The sequence below is a fragment of the Herpailurus yagouaroundi genome, unplaced genomic scaffold (assembly GCF_014898765.1).
Source record: "Herpailurus yagouaroundi ecotype Mexico unplaced genomic scaffold, PumYag 100, whole genome shotgun sequence".
Taxonomy (NCBI): Eukaryota; Metazoa; Chordata; class Mammalia; order Carnivora; family Felidae; genus Herpailurus; species Herpailurus yagouaroundi.
Window position 1 is genome coordinate 50,256,664 of NW_024412391.1, and position 26,529 is coordinate 50,283,192.

The following is a 26,529-nucleotide window of genomic DNA, read 5'->3' on the forward strand; positions in this document are numbered from 1 at the left end:
CCAAAACTATCCTTCCTGAACACTTAACGGCAGTTCCATTATCTCCTCTCTGTGTCCCCTTGCAGCCTTTGTCCTTGGCTTTATACCAGCTTTTGATAAACATTATCTAGAACTTCTTTACTGATCTGTCCCAACCTGGCCTAGCTAAAATAACTGATGTTTGGGCTGCCTTTACTACTAGGGTGGCCACCTAACTATGAAAACTCCATAGCCTAAAATCCTTCCATCTGGCTTAGCCTGCCAACCTATAAAAGGTGCTTATTTCTGAAGTATTCAGAGGAGAGAGTAACCTTCTTAGTTTTGTTCTCAGAAAGAAATCAAGCACATTTGCAGACCTAACTTAGCCTTCACTAACTCTTAAACTTGACCTGACTGGAATGTGGAATTAAGTCTATTTCAGTTCAGACTTGACTAGCTCTTTCACTCAATAGGTAGGACTTTGGCAGTTAAGATTGCACTCTGTTGGAAGGGAAGCTGAAGCTTCTATGACTATAGTCTTTGTTTCTAATAGTTGTTAGACTGTGTCCTAAGTTAACCCAGATTCAAGGTCAGGTCAGTCTCCTACTTCCAAGACACAAGTTGTAAATAACGAGTTTACAAGCAAAAATCTGTTTTCTTTACAGTCTGCCTTCTGACCATTTGTTTAAAAAAGTTCTAGTGCCAACTTCTGTTCTCAAACTTCAGATACCTAAGAATGATGACCAACAGGGCTACAAACTTTGGTCCTGTCAATACTTCTCAGGTTCCAGGGTTGACATTTCTCAGTCTACATAATTATAGGTAAAATGATCCCATAAATGGATATGGATGGCATAGGCCTTATGATTCTGCAGAACTGGAGGAGGGCCATAAATTGAACTCCATGGGAATAATGTCAAATGTTAACTGCCGGAAAGTGTCATGGTGGGACTTTAGAGAAGACAAACCAGACACACTCTGCTAAGCAGAATCTTAAGGATTTTTCTTTTTAATTTTAAATACACATTAAGGGAATACCTAACATGCAAATATCACACCAATTAAAGCAGCTCTTTACACTGAATGGACATGCTACTAGGGAGGCAGTTAGTCAATGTGTGCTAAAGGGGTGTGTGTGTGTGTGTGTGTGTGTGTGTGTGTGTGTGTCTGCCAGGCACGTTCATGTAAGTAGAAATATTACACTGAACACACATCAATGCATGAGTGCTGTTTACAGACACAAGCAGTTTGTCATCAGCCTCTAGGTCTACTCAGTCCATTCGCTGCCCCATTACGGATGCAACATCACAGGAGGCTGCTTTCCAGTGGAGGTTTCCTAGCAGTCCTCAGCACTGACACCTTATTAGAGGGTGTGCTTGAGTGGTTCTTCTTCCCACTCTATGAGAGTGGTAGCTGCCCATCCAGTGATGTGGCATAGCACTGTATTCTTTAGCATTGTGTTTTTATTAAAGACACTTTTTTTGTGGATCCTAATGGAAATTAGGAAAGACAATAGAAGCAGAATCATATTTTATACCATGTATCTTCAGAACCCTCTTTTGTGCTCATTTGCCTTATTCCTAACTGCCTCACAAACCCCATGTAATTAAAAAGTGTGTTACCAAAACAGAAATTAGTAAAGAATTTAATGTCATGTAAGTGTGTACATTCTGAAAATTTCTATTCCTTGATCTCTGAGCATAGGCTGAGAGTCTTACTTTTACTCATGTTACAACTAGAGGTAACAGATGTGATGAGGTACCATTGCTAAATAGTCACTAGAAATAAAGTTCCCAATTTCCATAGCACTGTGACTCAACAGCGATGTGTTCTTAGGCTAGTTACCTAAATTCTGAGGCTTCATTTCCTCCACTGTAATGTAGAACTAATTATACCTATATCAAAATACTGATATGAGATGAAATGAGCAAGCATAAGCATGCCACGCATAGTGTGTAGGATATAATAGACACTCAGCAAAGGGATTATTGCAATGTTATTACAATTAGTGTTATAATAACTTACATGTGTAAGTTATTATATGTGTATACATATATTGTACGCATATTTAGATCCAGCTTCAAAGAAAAGGGAGGTGTTATATGTCTTTAAATTTGTCATAAATGTAATTAATCATCTTTCAAATGAAAGTCCTTTGGGTCATGAACACATTTTTATTTACTTATTTTTAAATTTTTCTTAGTGTTTATTTTCTAGAGAGAGAGAGAGAGACAGAGCATGAGCAGGGGAGGGGCAGAGAGAGAGAGAGTGAAACACAGAATCTGAAGCAGGCTCCAGACTCCGAGCTGTCAGCACAGAACCCAATGTGGGGCTCAAACCCACAAACCACGAGATCATAACCTGAGCCGAAGGCAGATGCTTATCTGACTGAGTCACCTAGGTGCCCCTTTAACAGTTTAAAAAATATAGCTAATATATAAAAATAAAAAGCTACTGCTTTTATTTTAGTTATTTAAGATGATTCTTAAAAGCCAATTTAGGGGCGCCTGGGTGGCGCAGTCGGTTAAGCGTCCGACTTCAGCCAGGTCACGATCTCGCGGTCCATGAGTTCGAGCCCCGCGTCAGGCTCTGGGCTGATGGCTCAGAGCCTGGAGCCTGTTTCCGATTCTGTGTCTCCCTCTCTCTCTGCCCCTCCCCCGTTCATGCTCTGTCTCTCTCTATCCCAAAAATAAATAAACGTTGAAAAAAAAAATTAAAAAAAAAAAAGCCAATTTAGTCAAATATACACACATCAATCCAATCTGTTACAAATACAATTTTGGCATAACTATACTGGGTTACTGAAAATCTCTTACAACACCTTCATTTTGTTCGCATTCTTCAAAGGGTACCTTGACTTAATCTGAATATTTTTCTAATTATTTCCCAGAATTAAATGTTTCTGACGCATGTGAAATGACCTTTATAACAGTCTGTCATAAAGTGTAATAAATATCCATCAACAACAGGATAAAGTACACAAAAATCAGGAAACTACATATTTGTGACTGTCACTTAAGTATTCTTTGTTTTGATGATATGTTTATTCATATTATTTTGAGAATGTTTAATCTATAGAAGTAAGAAGAGAAGGGAAATGGACCAAAAAAGTAACTAAAAAAGAACATAGGGTTCAATGTTTACATTGGGATCTTTCCGTAAGTCAAGTGATCAGAGAAAGTGAAAGTTTTAGGAAACATTTCTAATGTTTTTCTGCTCTACAGTCTACACCACAAAATTTCAACAAAATTTAAAGGATGCCCAAAGTTATCTGGAAGAACCAACAATTAAAACTGATACAGATTTTAGTATTTTAAATTCAGAATCAATTATTCTAGATTCTCCTATTAGGAATAGACAGAATGATTTGTGAAGAATGTAGAAATGCATTTTTTTCCAGGCAGTATCCTTTTCTTAATTGCATTTACTATACAAATTAAATTAAACTTGGATAATTATTTAAAGCTACTTCCTTAAAAAAAATAAACACTGTTACAATGAATACATACTCTACTTTGATAGCAGTCAAAACCAGACAAATTGAGCACACTTAGAATAAAGTTCTGCTTTATTTTGGAGTTTGCTTATTCTAGATGTATATCATGGCCATGTAATTGTTACAGATGTCTTCAAAATATATTACCTGATTATTGAAAGTTCTCTTTTGCACAGAAATTTAGCACGCTATCATTTGATGTAAAAATAAAAATGAAGCAATAGATTAGTGTTTGAATCGCTTGCTGTTACCTAGTTATTCCAAGTTTTGACTGAGGTGCTGTTTCCTAAATGACCCTACAAAAATTAGGGAGGGAAGAGGTGGTTAAGACTACTTCTTTGAAAATCAGGCACAGGAAACAAAACCAAAGTCAGTTTAATTTTAAGAGAGATTAGGTAAAGGGGCATGGAAGAAAAGGCAGAAGCATGAGAAGCTCTTGGTAGATCTGAGTAAGGAAGCTCTGAAGAGCTAGAGATGTATCATGAGGAAGCTAGTGACTAAGGGAGTATTGCAAAACAGAGGGAGCAAGGAAATAGTACAAGTACTTGTATTTTTCTTTCTGTTTTTTTTCCCTTGGATTTCATATAAACATAATACAAAAACACATTATTCATTAACATTTTGCATTTGTTCTTTAACTTAGCATTTAGACTATATGAAACATAACTTTACTGTTGAATAGACAAAGAACAAGATATAATTAAAATTAAAATAATGCATCTGTGCCAGAACTTCAGCTTACTACAATAATTTTTATGCAACAAATGCATAGTTCATAGTTCTGTACTCATATAGAATTGGTAGAAAAATTCACTTTAATCTTTGTAATTTGGTACTAAATTATATATTCAGAAAATACTATTGTCTAGCAGCAATAATACCCAACCTAGAGCATTTTTCTCTCCGCTTTGCCTTTACCATATTGTTTGTTTCAAACTTGTAGCAAACAAGCATTCAGGCCATGGAAATGAAAATGAGTATCTTTATGGGAAAAACCATCTTGTCTAAATAATTTTGCTTCTACTTGCAATTAAAAAATATACCCATATTTTTGTTTGGTGAAAATCAGCTTGGATTCCTTTCTTTCTTGACTTCACTGTTAGCCGTTCCAGTGATTAGGTTTGATAGTCTCAAAATATATTTGGAGGAAAAGGTCGTGGTGTGTTCAATATGTTCAATAATGTTCAATTTGTATGTTGTGGCTTAAGAGAAAAGGTGAGGAAATGAGGACATTATAAGAGAAAAATAATTGTCTTAGCTCCCCAAAGAAAGAACCTGAGCTAGAGATTCTTGGAAAGTGATTTATTGAGAAGGGAAGTAAGGTAAGGTCAGGAAGGCCAAGCACAAAGATATTGCTGCAGTCAAATTCTGGTCTTAGCCTGATTCCACCCAGAACTTGGAGCACAAATGATACCCCAAAGTTGTCCCACTTTGAGGTAAGGAGTGGGTCTGGCTTTTATACCCTCCCATAAGTCAGTCATTGACTGATGTCAGTCCAGAGAGGGCTGAGACTTGGGGTGGCTTAACCTTTACACATTGCTGGGATGTGGCTCTCTTTGATGGAGGGAAGCCAATTTTCCACCAACGTGGCAACTGTGAACTGTTAACAGGCCAGAACTCAGAGCAGCTGGGCATGGTGCCCCAGTCTTATAAAAGGATGTCTAGACTAGCAGCAGCCATCTTGAGCCCTGAGGGAACCCTCCTACTGGAAGCCAAGGTAAGAAAGGCAAAGGTAGGGGCCTCTGGGTGGCTCAGTCACTTAAGTGTCTGACTTTGGCTCAGGTAGTGATCTCATGATTCAGGAGTTTGAGCCCTGTGTCAGGCTCTGTGCTGGCAGCTCGAAACCTGGAGCCTGCTTCAGATTCTGTCTCTCTCTCTTTCTCTGCCCCTACCTGACTTGTGCTCTGTCTCTCTTAAAAATAAATTTAAAAAAAACATTAAAATAATTAAAAAAAATTTTTTTAAATGGCAAAGGTAAAGAGGGCCCAGCCCCTCACAGCACCATGGAGTTGCTGCCCCCATTCTGGGTTGTCTCTCAGAGCTGTTTCTGAAGTAAGAGGAAAATTCACCTGGGTTTGGAAGATAATAGAAGAAAGACTTGAGCAGGATTAATGTAAATGCTTTTTTAGAAATGTTAGGCATAACATTACTTTACATGACATAGACCATCCACTCTGAAGAGATACATTTTGTTTTCCCTTGGAAAAGTAAGACTACTAGACTGTAGAGGGAAGGTGCTTACATATATTTTCTTTCTATCCCCAAAATCCAAGTATAGCATCTGATACACACTCAGTAAATGTGTGATGAATAAATGCTAGTCTAAGTGGAGGTTGATCTGGTAGTTTAATTTCTGAGGCTTTTATAGCTCTTGATTATTTACATTAAAGAAATCTTCATTTCTAAAACCTATTTATTATAAAAGGCAATATAATAATACCTAATGATACATATCTGAATGAACTCATCTTGATGTTTTCAAATGTGAAAAAAAAAATGAACCTACATATAGGGGCAAATTTTTTACATCTAATTTTCTGATAATGTACAGTTCTGCTAATTTATGTTTAAGCAAGGGTAGTTTCTAAAAGAATTCTGAATATGTCAAGGGAATGATACTGAATTGAAGTCACATTTTTATTGCTACCATTATCAGATGCGAAACCACCAGATTCGCTTGATGTTTCATTATAGCTCAGATCTAAATCAAGTTTCAATTAGGCAAATGTTCTTTGCCCCTGTAAAGTTGAGTATTTTTTTACGAGCAGAATTTCCTTGTGATGCCAATGTTACGAGATAGCACTAATCTTTTCTTCTTGTTAACCAGGTTTATTAGGTTTTTATTGTAATCTTTATGTTTCAAGGACAAGTTTCAACCTCCCTCATTACACAGGAAAAATTCATGTGACCTCAATAGGGTTTTATGCTAGCATAAAGACTTTTGGAGAACAAAAGTGGGGAGAAAGCCATGTTCAATGCCAGGCAGGTTAAGAAATGTTAGGGCAATACTACACATTCCATTTGTCTGCCCTGCCCTGTTTGGGGCAATCCCATCATGAGTCAGAATTTAAAGTGGGCTGGGAGGGCATAAATCAAAATGCTAGTTCATGATGGAATTTACAAGAAGAACCATCATTAAGCCACTGATGACACTCATTTGTGTTGAAATGGGCCATCACAAGAAGGGTGGTCTGGTGAGGTCATATCACCGATGTTTCATTGTGATTCATATACACACACCTCAGTCAACTTAGCTTTGAAAAAATTATTGCAGCTTACTGTGGGTGATCGTATAAATTATGCTCTACATCAGAACACTTTTTAACACAAAAGAGGCCAACGGGTATAAATTGGAACTTCTCAGGTAAGCTGAAGTCTAAGGTCATCCTAAATGTACTTGAGTTTGGTGGGGCAGAACAAGAAATAAAAACAATATACAAGGAAATCTATGCTAAGGTGACAGAAAATGTCAGGAGAAAGAGAATGCCATGAGTTAGTGATGAAGTAATCTCTTCACATTAAGGAGGACCAGACAGGTGCAATGCAGCAATCTTGTTGAAATTTGTGATTGTTTTTAGATTGTGTGTACACACACACACACGTTTATATGCTTATGTGTATATAAACATATATGTTTATATTTTATATTTCATGTATTTTGACATAATCTTAGATGTGGGAAAGAGATGAAAGAATATGAAGAATACTTGTTTGCACTTGAAAATGACTTTGCAGTTCATATTATTTTCTTTTTTTTTTTTATAAATTTTTTTTCAACGTTTATTTATTTTTGGGATAGAGAGAGACAGAGCATGAACGGGGGAGGGGCAGAGAGAGAGGGAGACACAGAATCGGAAACAGGCTCCAGGCTCTGAGCCATCAGCCCAGAGCCTGACGCGGGGCTCGAACTCACGGACTGCGAGATCGTGACCTGGCTGAAGTCGGACGCTCAACCGACTGCGCCACCCAGGCACCCCATGCAGTTCATATTATTTTCTTGACAGGAAGTTTCTCTTGGTGGTCCAAGCAGGTTTTCAATGTGTAACAAGAATTTTTCCTGAAGAGGATCAAATTCACTTTTGCAATTGCTCTCTTACCTGAGCACATCAGTTTGTCTTCTGACACTTACTCATCTGGGGGAAATTTGCAAGGAAGTAAGAGACACTCAGTCAAGAAGAAAGATAGGGGTCAGGGCACAGCATCTCTCAGTATAGTTTTCCTTCTTCAGACTTGGAACTTGAGCAAGGATCAAAAATCTCAAGATTTAGGGAGGGCTCCAGAGGCCCCTCTGAGGCATATTCTGGTTAAAGCTGCATTTGTCTAACTTGGAAAAGCAATATTAGTCATGTGCTTTGTGCCTTGTTTTAACTGGAACTTTTCCATACATTCCAACTGTCCTGTTTATGAGGCACACTCCCTTTTTATAAAAGCCAAAATATTCACCGGTTTCCCACTCTGTTCCTCTAAATAATGTTTTTAATCTAACACACTAGAGTTCCAGGGGCTCTTCCTATTTTCCTCTCCAAGGTATGAATTTCCTTTCTCCCACTTAAAAAAAAAATCACACTGCTATTCACATCAAAACCTCAAATGCCATACTTAAGTGTGTAAAAGAAATGCCCCAGGATAGTAGGAATGCATTTTATACCTTATTTTTTTTTAACCTGAAGTCACATTGCAGGTATGCACTTGATTAGAACAGCAAAGAAACACTTTATATCATGAACAATTTTGTTCTAAATAAAAAAAAAAATAAAGCCCAAAGTGAAATTTAGTTCATTTAGCATTTGGTTTTCCTGCAATTACATTTCAAAGACCAAAAAGGTATTTATATTTTACTCTGTCACTTAAAAAAGCAAACCTATATATGCAACTGTATAAATTAGGGAAAATAAAAAAAAGAATAAATATTTATTAAGTGATTACTGTTTTAGGTCCTCTACCATTTGGTGTTCTTCTATGTAACAATACCAAAAATAGGTGTATGATTTCATTGAAACTTTAGAAAAATCCTATGAGGAAATCATTAATATGCCTATTTTACAGATGGGGAACTATAACTTAGGGAAAAATCTCATCCTAAAGTCACACAGCTAGTGAGTACACAGAGCAAGTTTGAACTCTGTTCTGATTATAGAGGCTTTTCTCTTAAATAATGTCCTATATGGAGCAGAGAATAACATAAAGACAGTTATAGCAAGGTATGACTTAAAACTCTCACTAATTGAACTATTATTAGTCCTTCAGTGATGATTCAGTAATAATTCCTATGTACCTCAAGATGGTTCTTTCATAGAAGTAGTATGTCATTATTTTTCCTATTATTATTCCCACTCTCGGGATGAGGATGTTAGATTCCCCCAGCAGGATTATTTTCTGTCCTCAGTACCAAAGACCTCCCTAAATACTACAGTGCTCTTTTCAAAGTTCATTTTATTTCCACGCACAAGGAGACTTTGAGTTTTAATACCAAAGCTCCAGCCTGAACATCTCACTGAGTGCTGAGTGCCTAAATTAGATTGGTTGGCACTTTTTCAGCACAAGGGAGAACTTCTTTTACAACCGTGTTTCCCCAACCTCTTGCCAGGGGACAGCTCTGGGCTGCATGCTAATTAGGCAGAAGCACTTGAGATGGTGTTTGCAGTTGCTATTTCCATTTGTGAATTTCCAGTTCTGCCCTGGAAGCCAAATCTGGAACAGGGAAGCCGGCAACTTGTTCTTGTCCTAACTGCCTATTCTCTGACCTTGGCTTGATAATTTAACTTTGCTGGGGTTTTGCTTCCTTGCTGATGAAGTAGAAAAAATCCTCCTCCTTTTTATGTGCTCTAAAAACACTTCAAAATGTAGAGTCTGGGTTAAAATGACATGATTGGATAGAGGACATTTGCTTTATAACATGCACAGTCCTGTTAATTTATAGGAATATTTTAAGATACAATTTATAATATGGGAAGACTTATTTAAAAATTTTTTAACATTTACTCATTTTTGAGAGACATAGTGTGAGTGGGGGAGGGGCTGAGAGAGAGAGAGACACAGGATCTGAAGCAGGTTCCAGGCTCTGAGCTGTCAGCACAGAGCCCGACGCAGGGCTCGAACTCATGGACCAGGAGATCATGACCTGAGCTGAAGTCAGATGCTCAACCACCTGAGCCACCCAGGTACTCCTGGAAGATTTATTTTAAAAAAGCCACCCAAACCCTGTATGTTAGGTATATCCAGTTGCCCATCAGTAATCTGGTAATAGAGAATCATTCACCACTTTGAACACAGTCACATGCAAACTTCTTGAAGGATAGAAATGTTCCTTATGCAGATTGTAGCAGTAGTTCCACAGGCCTATACATCTGTCAAAACTCACTGACACTTTATTTATTTTATTTATTTTTTAATTTTTTAACCTTTATTTATTTTTGAGACAGAGGGAGACAGAGCATGAACAGGGGAGGGGCAGAGAGAGAGGGAGACACAGAATCGGAAGCAGGCTCCAGGCTCTGAGCCATCAGCCCAGAGCCCGACGCGGGGCTCGAACTCACAGACTGCGAGACCGTGACCTGAGCTGAAGTCGGACGCTTAACTGACTGAGCCACCCAGGCGCCCCAAAACTCACTGACACTTTAAAGAAATGCAGCATATTGATGTAAATTATGCCAATACATCGTATTTAAAATTAGCATTGTAAATTAACTTTGACAGAGTATTTTTTGTTAGCTAAAGGACAATCAGTGCACCGTGAGGAAATATATTCCTTTCCTGATAGTATATACAAAAATAGTAAATTATGTGGTTTTTAAAAAGTAAGCCAATGACATATTACATAAATCCTTTGACTTACAGATACTTACAGGTCCATTAGTGGGTAACTAAAGTCATTTATCCCTACTGTACTTATCTGATTTGCATGATTTTTATTCAGATCAAGGGGTATATTATTTTAATATTCTTTCAAATGGACTGATCCCAGTTGTCGGTGATAAAATTATTTTTCCAATTCAAAAATGAGTTTTTATATTCTACTGGGAACTTCTTATAAGTCCTCATCAGTATGAAAAGTTGAAAGGAGTATGTATTAATACCAAATGTAAAATTAAGTATCTTAGTAATTCATACTATTATCACTAATAATACTAATACAGCATGAAGTACACATTAATATATTTTATTTTTATTTAATTAATTAATTTATTTTTTTTTTAATTTTTTTTTAACGTTTTTTTATTTATTTTTTTGGGACAGAGAGAGACAGAGCATGAACGGGGGAGGGGCAGAGAGAGAGGGAGACACAGAATCAGAAACAGGCTCCAGGCTCTGAGCCATCAGCCCAGAGCCCGACGCGGGGCTCGAACTCACGGACCGCGAGATCGTGACCTGGCTGAAGTCGGACGCTCAACCGACTGCGCCACCCAGGCGCCCCTTATTTATTTTTGATAGAGCAGAGGAGGGGCAGAGAGAAAGGGAAAGAGACAGGATCCCAAGCAGGCTCCACACTGTCAGCACAGCGCCCACTGTGGGGCTCGAACTCACAAACCTTGAGATCATGACCTGAACTGAAATCAAGAGTTAATTTCACCCAGGGCCACCCAGACACCCCTAATAATATATTTTATATTCTATTCTCTAAAGTTTCTTCTGTGCTCAGTGCCAAAGATGATCCTCAATACTTGAGTGTCTTTTATAAAATTCATCTTACTTTTGGGCTCACACAAAGAAAATTCTGAATTATAATGAGAAAATTTTCACCTGCCCTATAGAATAGAAATTTAATCTTCTATAATACTTCAATTACCTTAAACTATTTCAATTAATAATTGCCTAGTTTAACTTCATTTCCTGGAAGTTGACTAAGTACATCTTTATACATGTATGTCAAATGACAAGGCTTTACCTCATAGTTTTTGTGTATACTTCTTTTTTTTAAGTTTATTTATTTTGGGAGAGAGACACCACAAGCAGGGGAGGGGCAGAGAGAGAAAGAGAGAGAGAATCCCACACAGGCTCTGCACCATCACCGCAGAGCCCGATGCAGGGCTCAAAGCCACAAACTGTGAGATCATGACCTGAGCCAAAATCAAGAGTTGGATGCTTAATCAACTGAGCCACCTAGGCACCCCATAAAAACCACATAGGGTGGTGGTGAATTCAGGACATTTAATAGTGATACTATATAACTAACTAATTTATTGTCTGTATTGTCCTATGAAATTCTTGTTCCATATTCTCCATATGTACCCAAATGGCCCAGCTATTACTTCTCCCTCATCAAAACTCAGCTTTATCAGAGTTCATCTTTCTTTGGGTAAATCTTCAATCAATGCTTTAATGTTCTCATTTTCACTGCCTGCTTATAGGGCTCTCCCCTAACTCCCTACCTCCTCATCTCCCAAAAATATCAACCTCTATTCTTTCGAAGTCCAAAGCTCTTATTCAATATGACTCTCCTCATCTTTGTTATTACCAGATGCTTTCCTAAATTTTACAATGTATTCAACCCCTTGCTTTTGGGTTTTGGCCTCATCTGATCCCATGTAATCACCCAAATCACCCACATATCTCACTACCTCTACTTTGGGCAGAACCATTAGTGATCTCTGGGGCCAGGGACCGTGGCAAGGAATTCTCATGAGGTATATTCTCATGAGAGGCCATTGGATCATGAAATCATGAAAGTAATATCTGACTTTTCATAACACCTGGAAGTCAATTTCTGCCCCACATGTCTATCACCAGATAATCTAGTCTGTGGCCCTGTTCTCAGAAAGCATTGAACTCTGGCATCAATGCTATGCTGACCTCCGAGAGTAGCCAACCATTGGTCCTGGACCAATACCATGTGCACCCTGACAGAGAACACTAGGCCTCATTCTCCAGCTGGGCTATGCTTCCTTCAGCAGGGCACAGGACATGCTGAGGAACCCACTCCCCTCTCTCATCCTATCATAGTCCCATGAAATGTCATCATGCATTGTGCGCCTTTGGATTCTTCAAGAGGCATCAAACAAACTACATCCTCTAAACTAGAAACTGGTACTAATAATCATTTAGTCCTTGTGTTTCCATTACCAACCTCAGAGGTTAGGCAATGTGGTTATATTACATTGGCCCTCACATTAAGGCTCTGGTTCTAGAGAGTTTTGGTTGAAACACTCACCAAAAGGGATCTTTTTAATCAAAATTCAGAATGCCTGAAACTTTCTCTCTTCTTGAGTGTTTTTATCCATGTTACTATCTTCCAAATGAATTCCCTTGGAACTTGAGCCCCATCTATCATTTCTAGAGAGTTTCTTTTGCCAATTACAATCCACCCTTCTTCAACTCAATAAATTCAATAAAAGTTCAAACCAAAATTCACAAAAAGACAATACAGCAACACCTTGGGAGGTATGCCTTATACTAAAAAAGAGACCAGCTAGGTCATTTTTTCCTTTTTTTTTTTTTTTTTTTTTTTTTTTGGCCAATAATACAGTTCTGTTATAATGAGTTCTTTGTTTCCAACTCGAACAGCCAGTTCTACAGCAATCCCTACACATCTCAAAACTTGCTTGCATTCTTTGTTCTACTGCAGTCAAATAATACCTTACACCAACCACTACGCATAGCCAGTCCGGCCTCCTAGCAAGCTGGCAATAAGGAAAGACATTTCCTAGTTTGGCATTACTTAAGGCACCTTCTGTCAGCCTAATCTTGTAGAATTTTGAAATTTTCTTTTAATTTTTTTTCTTTGTTCAGCCTCAAAATATTCTAAATCTGTTTTGGAGCATAGCAATAATCCCTCATTCCATAAGGATGAAGCTTTCCACCCAGTTTCTTGCTCTACTCAGTATCTATAACAGTTACTAGGGAATTGTACTAAATATATGCTCCTCGGGAGCAGGAAAAGGGCTTGTATCTGGGAAGATGTTTGTGTTCATTTCCTAGGATAGGACACTGGTACCATATGTATATGTGGAACAAACAGTATCTCAACTGTAGCTGCATTTTACCACTGGCATATCTTGAAATGCCAACTTTTTCCATTGTAAAAGGAAGTGGATCCTAAACCATGCAAAACATCAAAATATCTTGGGCCAAAAGCCACAGCCCACATCACACACCTAATAAGACATCTTTGGTCCATTTCTTTAGAGCTGACATTTCTTGTCTTTTATCCTCCTGTCTTCATTACTAGACTTTCCCTCCATTTCTGAACTTGGTTTCTCCCATCAACTTTGATTTGAACTAGTCCTTGGCAGCTACTCTGATTCCTTACTCCATACAACCTGGGGACTGTGATTTGGGGGGGGGGGGGCAGTTCTCTAGATGAAACTGCACCAGTGCTGATCTGGAATGGCAACAGACTCTGTCTTGGACAAATGTAACAGTGTTTGCTGATTAAAACAAAACAAAGTAAAACAAAATAACAAAAATACCTGGGAATGAGAGAGAACACATCTCCAAACCATTATGATAATGATGGTTCGCTCGTGGGTAAGGTTATCATGAAAAGGCCACTTTTTAAGACCGCATAAGCTGTTTTAAAATATGAACATTTATTACTTTGAATAACTGCACCCAAAAACATTTTTAAAAATCATCTTGAGTATATATCTAGTAATGTCACTTATAATTTAACACTACAATTCTAACTTAATGATCATATTCTTATCTCCTAAACTAATTTTTAATTGGGAGCTTTTAAAAATAAGTTAGGGAAGGCAATTCTGATAAATCTGTTTAATATTAGTAGTTTGGGAGCAAGAATTGATCCCAGTACTTTTGTTAATTCAATTATAAAATCCCAATGGAAACCATTTTGACTTTCATTACATTTTTCTCTGATATGTAAATTAAGCTAATTTACTTACTCTGAAAACAGAAAGGTGGTCACATTAAGACTTATTTTTAAAATGAAAAATAGTTCTTTTAGTCCATGAAAGTAGTATGGAAATGTTTATTTTACCTATTCTTTGACTTACAGATATTAAATATATGACAGCTGATTAATTCAACAAAGTTTGGCTAATTCATGTCAGTAAAATGTTCTTTTCTGTGACATATTTTAAATTAATAAGGGGAAATAAAAAGTAAAACTAAAAACATACATACACTTGACTCTTACTATAATGCTCTTGGCAAGAAAATAGAATTCAGTGTAATCTCTTCACATCTTTGAGTTTACCAAGAGGCATTTAGTTACTAACAAAGAAAAGCACCTTGTCATGAGTTAGTTTTCCTTATGCAATAATCACTGGTGTTTTCATTGTTTGTTTATTACTTTTCCTATAGTAATATATAAATTACTAGACAAGTCTGTCCTTAACTTCATTAGCATGAAAAGCAAGAGTGAAAATAGTGGTGGGCATAACATGACCAAATAACAGTTACAACCCAGACTAAGAAATCATTAAGTGAAGTTAAGTTCTATTTTCCTATCTTGATAAATATGCATTGATAATGCTCTACAAGGCTGGATCTGAATTTAGAAATTCTGACTCTTTAGATTTCTGTTTGGGAACTGGCAGTGTGTAAAGTGTTGTCCCCTCCAGCCCTTGATCTGCTCCTCTTCTCTCTTACTCCTAGTTTTATTCTACATTGCCAAGTAGCCTATCACTTACCAACATGGACACTCCCAACATACATTTCCAAGCTCTGTTTGCTCCCCCTCTCCTGGAGTTTGGAATACAGTCTACCCACAGGATGGCCCTGAAAGTAATTTGGGGCTGTTTGAGCAGAGAATTCTGGAGATGATCTAAAAGGGGATTGAAGACTGAATAGTCATAAAGCCTGGATAACTTGCCTTTGGGGAGGGCCAGAAGAGGGACTCTTCTCACCTCCTGGAAGATAGTCTGTAATGATGATCGAGAGTATAGAGTCAGTCCACTCAGGTGTGAATTCTGGTTCCATTACTTATTTATTATTAAGAGATCTTGAAGAAGTTATTCAATATCTCTTTAATTTGTTTAACTATAAAATGGGAATGATCAGTGTACATACCTCAGAGGACTGTGGACATTAAAGGATATGTTGTGGTTTTTTTTAATGTTTATTTATTTTTGAGAGGAGGGAGGGGAGGCAGAGAGAGGGGGAGCCAGAGAATCTAAGCAGACTCTGCATTGTCAGTGCAGAGCCCAAAGCAGGGCTTGATCCCACAAACCATGGGATCATTACTTAGGCCGAAATCAAGAGTTGGACACTTACCCAGCTGAGTCACCCAGGTGCCCCAAGGATATATTTTTATTCTGTATGTACAGAAGGGTATCTGGCATACAGAAAATACTTCACAAATGTTAACTGTTGTTATTATTTTAACTTTAGAACCCAGAACCGTACCTGACACAAAGTTGTAGATGCTTTAAGAAAATCTGAATGAATAATGATTAAATGGACTAGAATAGTCCCTCTTCGCAAATCTTTTTTGGTATTTGGTTAAATGATTATAAATTCCAGTTTGTATAATCTAAATAGAAATCAGTTTTAAAATACACACTGAGGATAAAGGATCAAGATTACTTTTTTAGACTTAATTATAAGCAGTGAAAGTAATTACCACAGAAATTCAAAAGGAAAACAACTTTGTAAAAAGTAGATTAAAAAATACCAAGTCTCTATTTTGATCTTTGCTAAAGATTTGCCTATAAAACCAAGAGACTGCTTTCTGGAGTGGACTGAGAAAGCAGACACAAGTGTATTTTATGGCATTAAAGCTTTTATAATAGAACTCCCTTTTAAATGAAAACTATATTTCCTAAAGTTCAAATTCTAATGAGGATTAGAGATACAGATACCCAATTTTAAACTAATCTTATTTGCTTAGATACCCAATTTAAACTAATCACTATTGTCCTCACCTCATTGAGTCCTTCAAATAGTTTATTAGGACCTACTGAGTGCCAAGCATTGAGACGATGCTGTGGAAAGGGTTTGTCTGTCATATGGAAGAGCCTGAAGGCAGTGGGAGCCATAGAAGATTCAGAGTAGAAAGGTAAAATGTGGACAAAGATTTGAAATGATGGGGACTGATTAGGAAGCTCATAGAATGAAGGATATTTCAGGCTTTCTCCACTCTAGTGGCATTGTCTTAAAAGGAGGGGATAGATTGGAGATACCATTATGGACAAAGAGTTGATGTTAAAAAACAAACAAAGAGTTGTTTGTTTTTAACAAAACAAACAAGTTGATGTTAAAAAACAAACAAAAGAGTTGTTTGTAACAAAGAGTTGATGTTAAAAAAAAAACCCATTTTCCTTTAAGCATCTCACTAGTCTCACCCACTTATTTATCATCTTGTCACCCCTCCACTACAACACTTTTCTTCCTAGCTGTACGTGAGACTTAGATAACCTTTAATAGCAAAGGAGAAAAAAATTCCTATTACTGTTATCCACTTGGAAATCCTAAGATGTCCCCCTCCCTTTTTTAGAGGAGCTAAACCACAGAAAAGATTGTGAAATGCCTTAAGTGGATGTACAAAGAAAACATAATAAGTTTAACGTCATCTTATTAAAATGGCCTGCTGTGACTCTCATATATGATAGCAGCCTGTCCTGGTCTCTCTCAGGACAATTTCTCACTCTGCTTTCTTTCTTCTTCTTTTTATCATGTGTGTATATATAACATATTATCATAACATACATGTATGATAAAACATGTGTGTCATGTAATGAGATCTATATAACATATCAATCATACATATAAGTTTATATATACATATAAGCACATGCATACATATATATTTGTCATCAATTAGAATGTAAGCATCATGAGGACAGGGATTTTGTTTTGCTCTCTGCTGTCTTCCTAGTGGCTTAGGCACAGCCTTTGATATCTCATCAAACTTCTGCCTGAAGAGATACAGTCCCTTGTGCTCCTTGGATGGCTTCCTCAAAGAAGAGTAACAAGAAGAAGGGCTGTTCTGCCCTTAATGAGATGATACATAGGGAATACCCCAAGGGCATTCACAAGTACATCCATGGAGTGGGCTTTAAGAACCATGCCCCTCAGGCACTCAAAAGAGTGCCTGGAAATTTGCCATCAAGGAGAAGGGAACTCCAGATGTGTGCAAGGACACCAGGCTCAACAGAGCTTTCTCGGTCAAAGGAATAAGGAATGTCCTACAGAGTATCTGTATTTGGTTGTCCAGAACACATGAGGATGAAGATTCACTAAACAAGCGCTCTAGGTACGTTATCTATGTACCTGTCACAGCTTTCAAAAATCTATAGACAGTAAATATGGATGAAAACTAACTGCTGATTGTCAAAGTCATAAAACTGCAATAAACAAAACAAAACAACAGCAAAAACTTCTGCCTGAAGAAAGCATATTATTATATACCTTTAGCCTAGTATATATTGGAAATACTCTCATTAACCAATACTGCTAGACATGGCTAATCATCGCAAATATTTAACAGCTGAAGGCCTACTTACTTCAGTAAAAATTCATGGAGAAAAAGTAATATGAATATATTAAACAATATAGAGCATCAAGCTATAATAGAGTAGCTCCAAGCAGCTAGGAATGTCAAAGCCCTATGATAATCAACAGTCTGACTCATATACCATGATTTTGTCCCTTTGAACACTTTTGGCTGAACAGGTAACCAGCTATTTAGTAGATTAGTCTCTTTTTCGTTCTCTCTCATAACCACAAGTCATACACATCTGTAACACATTGGAGATCCTGTAGAAGGCAGAGTTACATTGCAGGTTACTCTCATAAAGCCACATTCTTCTCTTCATTCTCACTATGATAAGAAACTAACCATTGTAAGGTATATTTAAGATGACTTGAGAGTGTTTGGGGGCTTCCACAGGAGGTATGCTTTGACCCTGCCCCAGTTCGCAAATCAGTATCCTCTCATCTGTAGTTACTCTGTGCTAGTAACATTGTTACAGGGCAGGACCCAGGAATCCCTATAGAAGGAGTATGTGAAAGTCCTCTTTCATGTGATAGTCACACTGAATGTATAACTTAGAGCATCCAGAAGCTTTTGAAGAAGGTATGAGGCGACATAACAGAGTTCAAATCTCATCTCTTCTACTTACTAGCTAAGTGTTTTGGAGCAAATTATTTATCTCCATTGTGCTTCAGTTTCCTCATTTCTAAAACAAGGATAATAATTCTACCTCTCTCATAGTATTAGTATGAAGATTAAATTAATATGGTGAATCATTTAGATGAGTGCATGATGTAGAGTAAGAGCTACCCAACAGTTTGTTAAATTATGTGAGTTCTTTCCACTACATGTAGAAGCCACACTTACATGAATTCTTTAGGATATAATTGGGAAAGTGACATTTTTAGAGATTAATGATTAGGTCACCTACTTAAGCTCAGTATTTAATTGTTCAATTTAATAAAATGCAAAATGAATCATCAGAAGATATTTTTTCCTATGGCTTCTTTTATAATCAATATACAGCTTACAGAATATATTTCATCTATAATTAGAGAAGATACATAGAGCTCAGCATTTTCATGCTGGCAAAACTCTAAATTTATAGACTTGGGCTGCAACAGGGACTAATTTTGAGGACCAAGAAGGACTAATCATATACAGCACACAGTTGGTTATGGATGTTGTTTGGTTATTTGAGGAACATGTAAACAGACTATTTCCTTAGGTCAGATAAGGTAAGATTCAATAATATCGTAAGTAATACCATTTTTATACCAGTTACTCAATGAGACTTACTAAACCAGCACAAAGACATCATTTAAATGACAGAATGCTATACAATAGGTATTATCAAGGGGGGATACTTTGAGCATCTGAACTTATTAAATACAAACAAGAGAAAGGCTACATAACAAGGCAAACAGTTTATTACTTTTCAAAAAAACTGATAGTCCAAGGATTGGCTCCTATTTATTAACATCTAAAGAAGCTGAGATCAAAACAATACCCTCTGACACCCAGCTAGTGAACAGTAAAATGACTGCGGGGAGCTGGTGCTGATGAACAAAATGAGGAATTTAACACCCAGCTATTTCACAGGTGGGCAGAAAAGGCTCTAAACTGTTGAACAACAAAGACCGGGTTATCTCAAATACTTTATTTGCTTTGAGGAAGGTTCTTTCAAAATGGTGAACAGGAAAATTGAAAAGGCAATATAGTGTTGCTATATCATGATATTTCTCATGCCTCATAAAAAAATCAAACTGGAATGAAAACTGATTATCCTATTTATCTTGTTATTACCTATATTAAAACCTATTCAAATATATCCCTTAGACACCTAAATAATATCTCCTGATTCCCCTTAATACTTTATTAAAATTAAAATAATTCCCAAATAATTCATTAAAATTATCTCCTGACTCCCCTTAATAATTCATTAAAATTATTAACTAATTTTTTTCAGTCTAATCAAGGCTTAATTAGCTTACCAGTTGTATATGTTCATGAATAAATAATTTACCTTTAAACCTTAAACATACATTGGGAAAAATTATCAGCTGGCAGAATTATTCTGAGATAATTTTTTTATACATGGTCAGTCCTATTTTTTAGAGTCCTATATAAATGGTTCTACTTGAAGATATGGTATACTTCAAACAAAAAAAAAGAGGTTACAATATTAAGTCAACTTTATCAAATGTGAATGGACACACACAAAAATATCACAGCCAAATTGGCTCATTGGGCAATTTTTTCATGTTTATACTAAATATAGAAGTACCTTTATTTTTCTTCTGGAAGAAGATTCTGTTATTGTCTCGTAAATGTAGTAGAACTTGATTATTCAGTTCATCTGTTTTTTGCAAAGATTAGAGATTGATAGGAAAAAAATGAAGCCTTGTCTTAGACTGAACAAGATAATCAATCTGATGAAAAAATTAAGAAGAATTTACTTATTCATTCTTTCATTCACTCAACAAATATGTACCTAGCACCCTGTACGTAGCTGGCATTTCCGTAAGTATAATAAGAACAAAGTACCTTCCTCATAAGCTTTAATGTAGTTGCTAGGTTGGGAAAAGGGAGACAGTAAAACAAACAAATACATAATATATCAGGGTGCTAAAATATATAAAAGAAAAAAGATGCAGGGTAAGGAACTAAATGGTGTTGATAAGGAGGGCAGGGGAGGTCTTTTTAAGATGATATTTGAATAGACATCTGAAAGAACTGAGAGAGAGGGAATCAGAAATATATCTCATGGAAGCACATTCCAGGCACAGGACAATGAGTTCAGGATTGGAGGTAGGATCATGTTTGGTACATCCAAGCTATAGCAAGAAGCAAGCAAGCGTTATTGTAACAAAGTGAGAGAGGAAAAGAGGATTAGGAGGTAAAGTCAGGAAGTCATCAGAATCTTGGAAGCCATGTAAAATAAAGATGTGGCCTTCAATTTGAGATAGATGAAAAACATGTAGAGTTCTGAGGGGAGGAGTGATAGAACCTGAGACACATTTTTAAAAAGTGAGCCTGGCTACACTTTGAGGTAGAGAAGCCAGTTTAAGAGCCATTCAAGAGTTCAAGCAAAAAATGGTGTGGACCACTCCATGGCAGTGGAGGTGGTAAACTGACTTGTGGAATGTGAGAGAAACAGAAATCAAGGATGTCACCAAAGTGTGACCCTGGACTACTGGAAGTATTGCTGATCACAAAGTGAGATGAGGAAGAGTATTAAAGAAGCAAGTTTGAGGGAGAAAAGTGGACATTTGGTTTTGAATACATTAGGGTTTTGCCTTTAAACATACAGTGGATATGCCAAAGAGGCAGTCTGCTCTGTTCTCTGGAGATCAGGGAAGAGGTCAGGACTGCAATTGTTAGCATACAAGTGGTATTTAAGACCCAAGACTGCATTAGTCCAGTATGTATGTATGTGTGTGTGTGTGTATATATATATATATATATAGAAAAGAAAGTTCAGGTATAACTTGTTTTGAGTTTCAGTTTTAAGGGTTGTTCCTCCTGTCTCTTCAGTTGACAGTTTTCTCCTCTCTACTGGACCATTGCATGTGCATATCCATACATGTTGTAATACCTCTTGTCTTCTATTTCTCATTCTCCTTTATAGCAAAAATCCTTGTAAGAGTTGTCCATTCTTTCTGTCTGCAATACTCCTCACTTGTGATTCCACTGTGATAAAATAACTGATGTTTGTCTGGGGAAGTAGATGTACTCATGCTGTTTTTTTTTTCTTTTTCATATACATGCATACCAAAAAGCTGTTACATAGGCATAGTTTTAAGAGAACTATTTTTAATTCAGCCATAACAGACTCACTGAAAAGTAAATGGTTCAAACTCTCTTTATCTTTGCTTCTTCCCTCACTTCTGCATTTCTTCCCTTAAACATAGTAAACATTTCTATAGCCCGAAATTTCAGCTAAAAAAATCATGCTGTGAAACAAATGATAGTGTTTCTCCTCCAGTAGTACTTTGATTTACTGAAATATTTTGGGATAAAATGATATGAAGTTTGCTTCAAAATAATCTTATTGGGGGAAGGAGATGAACTGAGTAGAAGAGATGAAAGAAGGAAGCTGGCCCTGAGTTGATAGTTGATGAAGCCTGGTGATAGGCATATGGGCATTCCTTATACCATTCTCTCTGCTTCTGTATGTGTTTGAAAATTTCCAAATATGAAGTGTGAAATGAAAAGAAACCTACTGTCAGTACTGCACTTAATCCAAAGAAATCCATTACAATGGTGAAATTTTAGATCATTTGTTAACAGGTGATGGAGCTATTTGGGGGCACAGGAATTTTCCCAAGTCATAATCAGTTTTTTTTTGTTTGTTTCTTATACAGCGTAAAAACTTTTCATAGACAGCACAAGCTTTTTTTTTTTTTTTTCTCAGAAAGTGTCTTAGTTGCATTAAGATTGAATTAATTTGGATGTTTATTGTGCAAATAATTTGGAAGACTAGACTTTTAAAAATGAAGCCTTGATTCTCTCTTTTTGTTTCTATTTTATTTTATTTATTTTAATTTTATTTTTTATGTTTTATTTTGTTAAATTTACATCCAAAGTAGCATATAGTGCAACAATCTTAAATATCCTCTTACTTCAGGTAAACATAAAGAAATTTAAGAACACCTGTGATATGAAATATGTTCTAAGGTAAAATAATATTACAGTTACAAAATAATGCTATCCAGTTGATTGTTATTTAAAAGAATAGTTGATTATGCACCGAAGGTAAAATTTCATTGCAATAATAGTTAACACCTTTTTTTTTTTTAAAGAAAATACTTTCTGAAATTTGTCACTCATATTGCCATATAAAAATTTAGGCAAAATAGATTTTTAACCTTGCAAAGTGAGCAAATGTAGAAACAACAGTGTTGCTACATTAACTCTTCAAATATTAACTACTAAGTATTCTTTAGTGTTTTCCAGTTACTCATTAACCATTTTATTCTGTTATTGTTTCTCCAATTGTCCGTGATTTCCACCAGGGAAAGTTGAAAAACATTTTTGTAGATTAGAAAAATGGTCAGGTTTTATTAACAACATCCCCTTGCTCACCATATAGTCATTATTAAAAGTCCACTATGTATTTGGGGCCTATAAACCCTACTTCAAAAATTAAACCCAAAGTTATGTTGTTGTGCAGTTTATGGTTCCTAGCGTATGCCTTTATTGCCCTAAACATTTCCTTGGTGTAAACTACTGCACAAGGGAACAAGATTTCTTTTGTAACTGATACCTAAATTTCTGTTCTGCTTTAAGCATCTAATTTGCACTGTGAAGACATATAATTTGAGACTTGTATCTCTATCATGGAAGTACAACAGTTTATGCTGATCTCTAATTTTCTGAGTTGTACTGGCTATAATTTAAATTTTTTGCATGATTTTAACTGCAATGCCAACCAGTATACATCAGAAACCTTTGTATATTGACAGAGACTGGGAAAAGGATGTCTTGTTCTGATTTCAGATAAGCATTCCCTTTTCACAACTGCAGGTGCAAGGGAGCCCATTCATAGCATTTGCTTCAAACCAGTTATAGTCACTGGATGAAAATACAATGCTATTACATGAGAACTTGACTGATCTTTACAAGCACATGAAAAAAAAGTTAATGTTTATTCATTTTTGAGAGGAATTTTAAAGGAAGAGCAGAGAGAGAGAGGGACAAAGAATCTGAAGAAAACTCCAGGCTTTGAGCTGTCAGCACAGAGGCGGATGCGAGGCTCGAACCCAGGAACCATGAGATCATGACCTGAGTCGAAGTCGGACACTTAGCCGACTGAGCTACCCAGGCGCCCATGAATATTTTTAAAGTATTGTTATTAGTAGTAAATTCTAGAGGCAAGTAGCACTTTTTTCTTTGTCAATGTATTTGGGACAAAATATACTCTGTTGACACAGTCTTGGTCATTTTACTATTGAGTGTGTGTGTGCGTGCGTGTGTGTGTGTGTGTGTGTGTGTGTGTGTGTTTACTAAATCTAGAAAAATACTTTGTCACTTATTAACAGAAGATGGAATTATACTTGGTGGAAAATCTGTTGCAGTTAATGGATGTTCCACTGAAGAGATAATTGACAATGTTACTATTTCCTTTGCTTTAAATTTCACTTATTTTGAAATAAACATATAAACCAAAATATAACTACAAGATAAAAATTTACTCTAATTACTCTCATTCACATAACTGGGTAAATCTCTTTTTGAAACAAATATTGTTTCAAATGAGTGAAACTAGCTGGATGTTTCCATTATAAATTCTAACGTATAAGGTTATGACTTGATCATTTTTATAAGCTTCAGGTGGAAACATGGCACATCAATTCTAAGTATAAAAGAAAATTTTAGTCTACAAAACAATTACAACCCTACTTTAACATCAGAGGTCAGAGAAAGGCTCTAACAGAATTTAAAGGCTTGATGACCAAAAGTGTTTGGCCTATATTTAAAACCAAGAAGAACTCATCCCAAATTGATGATTAGTACTATTACTTACTGTATGTTTTACTGTTTGCCAACAATCCAGTACAGCCACCTTAAATTTGCATGTAATTCAAAAGTGCCACACCTTTTCATACACTATTCGACTTGAGCATTCCTTGTGATTTAGGGAGGGAGGTACTGTCCTCACTTGTAAAATAAGGACAATATACTTTATAAAGAAGTATCCTTTCCAAATCAAGACAATTCTGATAGAGGTGGCTTGCCTGGATTAAATGGTGTCAATCCTGGCTTAAATTTCTGTCTCTGTGTTTCAGTCTCAGGGGCTGATCTCACTGAGGGATCAATCAGCTAGGACTTTGTTTGTTTGTTTAAGCTGAAAAAAAAAATGGTGACTTAAAGAATATTGGTAGTGTATTTAATTCATTCAGGCTGAGCACTATGATAGAAGCAACTTGTATGCAGCCATCTTCTCATGGACTCAAAACCAGAAAACTCACTCCCATTATACCAATGTATCCTCAGCCTTGAATCAAATGCAAGTTAGTGGTTAGTGGATCCACATGCAGAAATATGGGGGGCATCTTCAAAGATGACTTAAAGAAGAATGCCTTCAAGGGTGGAGCAGAACCCCTAAAGTGACTTATGTAAATATGGCCTTCCACTCGTCCAAACTTACATTCTGTTACTGCTTGCCCCAAACCCGGAGCAACACACTGAGTCTCCTCGTGTAATTAGTTATTGCTGTCACTCTGGGGCGGAAACACTTCACACCTGGCCTCCCTCAGGCCGCCTGAAGGGAGGACGCTGCCACGCACCGCCCGTCTGAAGTTCTTAGGGCAAGGAGGCTGACACTGGGCCACTTACCTGGCCGGGATATGCTTCGTCACAGCCCAAGACCTTTGGGAAAGAGAAGAAAACAAAAGAAAAAAAACCAACTTACCACTCTGGCCCAGTCCAAGAACAACTAAAAACACCCAGGCCGCCCGAAGGAATGGGGCAGGACCTGGCCGGCAGTTTTGCAGGCAGACAAATGCGGCAGTAAAGAAAGCCAGGGCGGAGCGGCACATAATGCAAAGCAGCCCGCACAGCGCCCGCCGCCTGGCTGCTATCCGGATGCGCGCTGGCGACTCACGGGCGCACCTCGGGGCCCGCCGGCCAAGTGTCGCTAAGACGTTTCCCGAAGGCCCAGCAGGCGGACCCCGCGGCTCGTAGCAAGCGGTGCAGGTATGCTGGCTCCGGCACCGCTTGGCATCTCAGGGCCCCCCCGGCCCTGCCAGCTCTGCTCCGCGGTCCCGCGATCTCCGCGAGAAGCACCTCCTCTGACGGTCAGTGGCCCGGGGCGGCGACGCGAGCGAAGGCTCCGCACCCCGCTCTGGGACAAAGAAAAGAGCTTTTGTTTCTCTCCAGCCGATGGGGCTTCTGCTGCATAAATCAGCTTAGTGAACAGCCAAACAGAATCAAACCCAAACAAAGCCCGAAGCCTGGGGGGAAAAACCAGTCTAAAGTACTATCACTGGGTGATGCTGCATCTGTGGGAGGGGACGCCGGCGAGGCCGAGGGGGAAAAAAGTCGATGGCGCATCAATCAGCGCGAGCTTCTTCCACAGGTGGGCAGGGAGGCCAACTCCACTTAGTTACAGCTTTGCAGCCTCGTCAGCTGAGCGGCGGGCAAAGTCAGAACGGCAGCGTCCGGGCTGGCGAGGGAGGAAGCTCGGGGTGCCAGTAGCTGGGGGAGCCTGCTCCGCCAGCACCCTAGAAGCCCCCGCCGGCGCCCGCGGACACAGAGCGAGGCATAGCAGCTCCCCGCTTCGCCGTGAGTGGAGCGCACGGCCTCTAGCACAGGAGAGGAGGTTCCGCGAGGGTGCAGTAGCCTAGCCTTGCGGGGCGGGAGCTTCGTACCCTCGTCCTTCTGGCCCCGGTGTGCGGTTCAGGCGTCCCACCGTCCAGAACCCGGGCAGCTGGCGCACTCCGGGGTACACCCCGCGAGCAGGCGAGGCTGGCGAGGGGCGGGGGAGCAGTGGTCCCGCTCCGGCCCCCGGGTTGGGGGGGCTCCCGAAGTGCTGATAGCTGGGCGCGCTCGGGGCCGTGAGTTGCTAGGAAACCGCCCCACGCTACCCGGCGCCTCGCCCCGGCCGCCTGCAGGCGCAGCGGCGGCTCCGGCGGCAGCAGCAGCAACAGCTCCGAGCAGCGTGGGCGGGACATTGGTGAGGCATGAAGTCACCGCG

General features: G+C 38.1%; 1 protein-coding gene across 1 annotated transcript in view; it reads right to left on the reverse strand.

Moving 5' to 3' along the window:
- The window catches only part of ITGB8 (integrin subunit beta 8), an 85,771-nt gene extending 59,486 nt beyond the window's left edge, over positions 1 to 26,285 (reverse strand). The window contains exon 1 of the mRNA XM_040472469.1: positions 25,246 to 26,285. Coding sequence (XP_040328403.1) covers positions 25,246 to 25,372 — 127 coding nt within the window. The 5' untranslated portion in view covers positions 25,373 to 26,285. The remainder of the gene's footprint in view (positions 1 to 25,245) is intronic.
- Between the last annotated feature and the right edge of the window lie 244 nt (positions 26,286 to 26,529).